At 49.9% G+C, this 7,246-nt stretch overlaps 1 protein-coding gene across 1 annotated transcript; it reads right to left on the reverse strand.

The window, feature by feature from the left end:
- Window positions 1–6: 6 nt before the first annotated feature.
- On the reverse strand, window positions 7–174 carry CHC_T00000409001 (hypothetical protein). Its single transcript, XM_005709904.1, has one exon. It carries the CDS (start codon window positions 172–174, stop codon window positions 7–9), a length of 168 nt encoding a protein of 55 aa, XP_005709961.1.
- Between the last annotated feature and the right edge of the window lie 7,072 nt (window positions 175–7,246).

Below are 7,246 nucleotides of genomic sequence, written 5' to 3' on the forward strand. Positions count from 1 at the left end.
CACGTCTCACTCCCTTCCGCTAAGCAGAGCTGTAGCAAACCCCCTCATCACTTCTATCGTATCACGACCGTAGTCCCTCAGCCCCGCAATCTCCCGGCGCGCCTGTGACACCGCATCTCCAATGTTCCCGTCGGCGAGTAGTTGAAACTGCACCTCGTTCAGGCGGTGCAGCATCAGTTCCTGTGATGCAATTCGTCCAGCGATGCTCTGTAGACACCGCTGCAACCCCGCTGCCATCGGCTCCGACGCCGACGGTAGGGGAGATGGCGCATCCGTCATGTGCGAAGCACCCTCCATCCCGCAAGCGATTGCCGCCAGCACTTCGTCGCTCTCTGTGCTCATCGACAATGGGAGTGCTGGTGAACACACTTGGTCTTCATATCTATCGCCCAGCGTGCCCTCATGTTCACCCTGCATCTCCTGCGTCCTCATCACATTCGCGTGCAACGTCATCGATCCAAATAGATGTGATACTCCAATTTCCTTGCCCTGTAGGCTTCCACCCTCGCCTTCAGTGATGTGGCCATCGGGAGCGTAGCCTCCTGCCACCGGCCAAGGGACGCATTTGTTCTGGGCTTCCCAGCCGACCGCTGCGGCGAGCTCCTCTTGTATTGCCTCCCCATATACCCGCTCCTGGTGTTGCGCGGTGACCGGCAAATACTCTACCGGGATGCTGTGATCCTTGACAGCGTAAGTTTCATATGAAGTGTCCGAGGCTGGAGATTGCTCTTCCGGGGAACCATATGGAGGCTGGTACTGTGCTTCCCAATGCGCGGGAGGCTGGTGCTGCGCTGTGCCATACGCAGACTGCTCAATTGTCGCGCATTGCTCCTGTTTAATGACGTAGTGTACACGCCCAGGAGCCTGCGAGACTCGGGCCGGCTGCTCCCGAAGCGCCGGTGTGTTTTGATTCGGTTGTTGGTCGTTTCCATGGTGAACAAAGCGGCCAGGCTGTTTCGTATTGTTGGCAACTGGCACATCTTGTCGGTGTTGTTGCAGCGCAACAGCCTTCTTGAACGTCTTTTTCTGCGCAACTGCCTTGCGTTCATTCGATTTGACCTTGGCGTTGGGCCCCTTCTTCCCGCGCTTCTTGGAAATACCCCCTTCGAGGGCGGCGCGGATGTTTTTGGAGCGGCGCAAGCCGCACGCGTTGCAAAGCGTTGCAACGCCGCCCGATCGGCTACGGCGGACGGCGGTGATGATGGTTTTGCACCTGGCACAAGTCCAAGGGGTTCCATCAGGTAGAACGCGAATGATGCCTTTGGGCTTGCGCTTGGAGCGGCCCTTGCAAGCAGGTGGGGGGGTAAGAGGTTTGGGAGCGGGAGGAGTGAAGCGAGCAACGGAAGCGTCGAGGGAGTTTGGGGGAGGCTCTGTAGGGCAACCGATAGGGAAGAACGGTGTTTGGGGGGAGCCGGTGGGAAACATGTTGGAGAGTTGGTGGTATCGTAGAACGAAAAAAAAAAGGAGTCAAGATGAGATGATGAGCGTCGGGATGAGGGGTGAGGAGGGGAGAGGAACGAAAGCTAGTACGGCGGGGTTGGCTGTTTATAAAGAGCGGGGCTATGGACGACGGTGTGGGTGGGGGAAAGGGGTTCGCTAAGGCGCAGAGCGGTTCGTTGCCATATGATTCACTCGGTTGGGGGGATGAGGGGGGCGAGCGAGGGACTGTTCCTCGTGAGAGGCAGATTGTATGAGCACGGGCCAGTTCTGCATACACCTTCCCAGAGCCGCGCCGTTCCACCTTCACCGCTTGCCTACCGCTTTACCTTCAAACTCCCGCGCGTGTCCGCTTCATTGTACACATTCGCCTATCCGTGCGTGACCCTCCAGTTGACTGCGGATGGTGGTCGCGCCTCGCGCGTTTCTGCACTACACCCATTGCCTCGTTGTCCCCGTGCAGTCGGGGAGCAAGCGGGGAATGCTCTCCGGGCCACAGCCGCCTGCTTTCCGATTTCTACGTGCCCGCTGGAGCTCGCCGCCGAGCTCGCCGTGATGCAGGTCAGGGATGCTTTCAGGTCGCCATCGATTTGTTGCTATCAATTTTGGAGAGCAGGGGCAGCTCGGATGCACGTCGGAGCAACGTGCCGTTCGGGGGCAGCTTGAGAGGGGCGCAGTGGGGATTGTAGAGATGGACGTGGACGGCGGGCCATTAATGAGCGTGAGCAAGGGCAACTCTTCCCGCTAATTACGGGTGTTGCATGCCGGCGGTATTCGCAAAGCCATCCTCCTCGCGCTCTCTCCTACAACTATATTCAGAATCCCTGCCACATTCGCAAAAACAGACACGTTTCTACCCTCGTACAAAACTATTGAAGCGGTAGCATCCGGTCAGTGGATCTGTGATGGTCCGACCAGACTTGCCGCCGTGTCCCAGGAGGGAATGGCCAATGGATGGGTGCCTCCAGAGGGAATGGCCAATGGATGGGTGTCTTAGATGGAAAGCAGCAGTCAAAAGAGAGAGAGCCAGTGAGTACAGTTTTAAGGCGGGAAAAAGGGCATTCAAACCTGAAAGGCAGGAAGAGTGGAATTCAAAGTAGCCAACAGGTGAGTGCCATGTCAAGAATGATCATAACGAGGGCTGCGACACGGATGAAACCAGCGATGAAACCTTCCATCCGACCAATAGGCCTTCCGTCCGAGATTCGGGACTTCCATCCGCCGCGGAGCGTGGGGAGTGTTTTGGCCCGTGCTTTGATATAATTTTTGCAGATATTTTATGGAGCCAGTAGGCCTTCCATCCCAGGAATCTTCAATAGCGATGCCAATTTCGACGCCTAACCTCCCATCCGTCCAACCCATGGGTATAGGACGTGACTCTGCATTTCGGCAGCTTAAAAGTGCTTGCGGTTTTTTATTTGTACGTTATTGCTGTAGAAACTACGCATCTGCAGGATATTATACGTTGCAGATTGTCAAAACATTGGTGGTGGTTTTAGTTGGGTTGGTATACACCTTGCTGCAGTTCATGCATTTCTTGCTATACTTGAGAGTGTTCTGCACGTATTAAGGGGCATCATGGAAGTTCTTTCTTTGCGACCTTTTACCCTACTGCAGCTTTGGTAGGGATACATCTTCCCAGTTGAGATCACGTTACAATGTGTTTGGTTCGCACGTTTATGCGTAGCCATGGCAGTTTCTCATCCGGAAAATGTGGATCAAAATCCTCCAAGTTCATGCTGCACATGTAATCCCCATGTTACGTCAGGGTAGTGGTATGTAGCGTGTGAACATTTTCCCTTCCTTCAACCCCTACACGTATGTTGAACAAACATGATACACCTTTTACATAAATGGGGGATCTTATTTGTTCATACAAGACAATTTGTCGTAAAGTTCTATAATTGTAACTACATTCCTCCACCGTAACATCGTAAAGTTAAAAGAAGTGAAATTGTTGTGATTCTTACATTTAGTATGATAATTTAATACATTCATTCATATCAGCTGGTATGTGTGGGATAGTTCTGTTTTTTTAATTCCTGCATGAACCAGTCCTTCGAATAATACGCAAGGGCATAGGCATATTGGCGCCACAATAGGATTTGTATTCTGTTTGCAGTGCGCCTAGTTTATGCCAACTGGTTTTTTTAATTTTTTAATTGTCCGTTGAGGGCGGTGGCTCATCCCTTAATAATAAATTTTAAAGCATCAGCAGTACGCAGTACGACTGCACAACCGCGTTCAGTAAATGAATGACCATGACGTAGTAATCATGTTTCTATAATGCGGGATGACGTGTAATGTTCGAATTGGTGATGAAAATATATGCCCTCAATGAAAATCGTACAGCCTTTGTTCGTGTAATATTTTTGAAAAAATATTTGATATATATACCAATATAATGTTGCCATTATTTTTATTATTCCAAAACTTTCTCTAGTAACAAGGACGTCATGCTCTACAGAGCACAACGTAGTCATCTTGTTTCCAGGCGGCGTGTGACGTGTTGGATTCAAATTGATTATGAAAATATACGGTACGTCCTAAATCACATGCGTACAGTTTTTGTTCATGTTTTCCACTGTTTTTCTTCGATAATTTATCCCCTTTTCTCAATGATCGCCCTACGCCAGTCTTTCTTTGTACACTGTATAACCACGTTTCTGCCCCCCGCGACAAGACGTGTTCGATGAAACCATAATATGAATTATATGTTTCAAATCAAATGCGATCAGTGTTTGTATATTTCAAATATTTTCTTTGCTATTTTATCCCCTTTTTATCATTGGTCGCCCAATACAGAGTCATGCCCTGCAGACTGCAGGGCATGACGTCATCATCACGTTTCCGCACCGCCGGATTACGGGACTTCCCTTTGCGCAGGGCCCTCCCCCAAAGTTAACCTAGAACAGGCTGAATCCACTCCCCTCATTAACGGTGGCTCAGTGAAGCCAACCAACGCCAACAAACCTCCTATCCAGGCAAGCTCACATCCCCATTTGCATTCACATACGTTTTGACGCTGTAATCGTTCAACATCGTCTGCCCTTGTCCTGAAATAGATCGGCAGCGTGATTGTGGTATTCTGCGTCGCGTAATGACCTTGGTTACTGTCTCAGTTATCCAGAGAATGACTCTCAATTCAATGGAAATAATACATTCTTACTGAGTTCTGGCGAGAAAGAGTAACTTAAAAAATATCCAGTACAACGAAACGGGGCTCCCGTTAACTGCTGTACGCGTCTGTAGAAGCTGAACAGATCTCCTTCTCATATCCAGCGTTTGGCATTCGGAACTGAACTCAAACTATGTCCAGTGCTCATAAATCTTCATCCATTCAATCTTAAAGAAGTTATGGCTAAAGGTGTTTGAAGATGGACATTTTCCACTCTGAAAAGTGCTACGGTGCTGTCCTGTGTAGTGACAACGGACAGTGATGTTCAACCTCTGCAAGAAAGGGATATGTATTACTGTATAAACTCTGCTCACATTTTTGATGAACCCTGTGGCAAGCCCGGCAACAGCAGTCCCCAGTCCCCAGCCCCTTTCATGCCCACTGACAACCCCTGCTCCGTCAAACGTTCACTCTCAGATTAGCAGTCGAGATGACACTACATTCCCGCCTCGATGTGTTTATGGTTCGCGCCGCATTGGGAGGTGCACAGTGCTTCTATTGGTTGAATACGGATATGAAGAACGTTTCAGAGGCGATGAACTTGAGGCATGCACAAATTCTTCCGCGACACCGCCTCGTACTTTTGATGTACGCCATCGTATAGGAGAGCTTGCAAACGGTGCGTAACAGTGAAAGGGGCTTACGTCTTCATGCGAACGTTTTCGCACAGATCAAGGAAAAGGAAGGCGTCTCTGGCATGGCCGTTTCTGCGATCCAGTCTTCGGCGACTTTTTTTTAGGGGCGCTGAGGCTGTACCAGATGGCGTGCATGCCGGATCTTTAGCATCACTGCTGTACAGGAGAGTAGCAAAGGACATTTCCCAGATATGGAGGATCCATTTTATATGTATTGGGGAACCGATTGTTGCTAAGATGACTTTGTGGAACTTCATTGCGACCAAGCCGGCAACAGAAATGGTTACATTGGCCTCGACACAAAGATTGCCAACACGCAGGTATTCCTCATATCGCAAGCTGGCAACAACGGAGCAGGCGGTGTTTAAAGTCCGCGTCGCAAGAAATCAACCACGATCCGGCAGCTAGCCCCTAATCCCCTTCTGAAGGAACGTGTATGTCAGTTCAACGGAACACTTTATTCGTTGTCTACGCCTCTCTTTTCCCGCTCGGAGCAGCCGTCTCGCTTATCTCATTCAGTATTCAACTCTTCTTTCTGCTGGACTTTCCGTCTACCGAAATCATCAATGTCACCGTCCGAGTTGCTTTCTTCTCCAGTTTTGTTTGAAAACTACTGGAGGTGCCTTCGCCCGATGACCATGTCCGGTTTCAACATCCTCCAAATTCCGGTCTATCACACTGTCGTCGTCCTCGTCGTTCTGCAATTCTCCAGCGCTTATATTGCACTGGCCAGTTCCGACACGTTGCCGTCTAGGGCGGCCACACAATTTTTTATTAGAGATCCAATTTTTCCCGGCATTCAGGATTAAACGTGTTATCTCGTCAAGTACGCTTGTCGGGAACAGCAATTCGTTCTTGTTCCCGGTTTCGGCATGCCTTCTCCTCCGCTTTGGTGAGAAAAAAATTATTATCTTCTTCTGGACTACAGCCTTCGACATCAGACTCGTCCTCCTCGCTGACATTTCCTCCGTCCTGAGATCTCTTCGTATCTTTCTTGTAAATGTACTTTGCGACGGCTGTTGATAGCGACAATGACATCTTCAAGTTCGCTGCGGCATCCTCATTTTTGTCTTCACTAGAACTGCCGCTTTCGTCGGATGAATCATTTGCGGCTTCGCCGTGCTTCGGGGACTGGTTCTTGAATTCTACTGAAGACCCTACACTACACTGCAATCATCTCCCTCCTCGCCGCTCACGTCATCTTCTTCTACGCTGTCCGAACCAGCTTCACTGCAGCTTCACTGCTTCCGTCTCCACCTCGTCCTGCAAAGTCCGCTCTCCTCTTCAACCTTCCGTCTTTCGACTTTTCAGACAGAATGCCCTTGCCCACCCTCCCCCCCTGTACGACTTGCAATTGCGACCTTTGCAAACTCTGATCGACAGCTTCACCCGACGTCTTCTCCAGATTGCCCATTTTCACCTTCCCCATCCGACGACTCATTTCCTCCGTCAATTTCATCCGCGTTGTCCGAAAACCTCATTCGAGACCAGAACAGATTTATCAGAGAATCGACATCCTGAAGTGGCCCAAAAACGAACACGTGACGACACACACAGACACCGATACCCACATGGCCCGCAACACTGTTGTACTCTGATTTGAATTTGCCGCGGTTTTTTCACGTGGAACCACGATACTTCTCAAGTGTGTATTGCCATTTCCCTATATATATGCAAATCGTAGTCCCGTTTCCTTTCCTCCTGTGCTCCCTAAATCCTCTAGAGCTTTCCGTCGCACAATGGATCCGACGACAAAAAAACGCGGTGCAGGCCCGGGTAAAGAGTCTTCCAAACCCTAATAATTTGTGAGGGAAACCAGATTTTGGTTGGCTTTCGCCTCATTCATCAACAAGAAGGCTATGGCGTTTTCCTGCCCACAAACTGTACCACAGCCGCCATCCCGGTATGTAGCGTACCTTCCACCACCTTTCGATTCAATTCTGCGTTCCTCAACACTTCCAGGAGGTTGCCAAAGGCTTTATCCAAAATCTCTTGG

The sequence above is a fragment of the Chondrus crispus genome, genomic scaffold, assembly GCF_000350225.1.
Source record: "Chondrus crispus Stackhouse genomic scaffold, scaffold_512, whole genome shotgun sequence".
NCBI lineage: Eukaryota > Rhodophyta > Florideophyceae > Gigartinales > Gigartinaceae > Chondrus > Chondrus crispus.

What these genes read in the sequence shown, in the direction of transcription:
- CHC_T00000409001 (XM_005709904.1), bottom strand. Translation starts at nt 174, where the DNA reads ATGCTGCACCGCCTGAACGAGGTGCAGTTTCAACTACTCGCCGACGGG.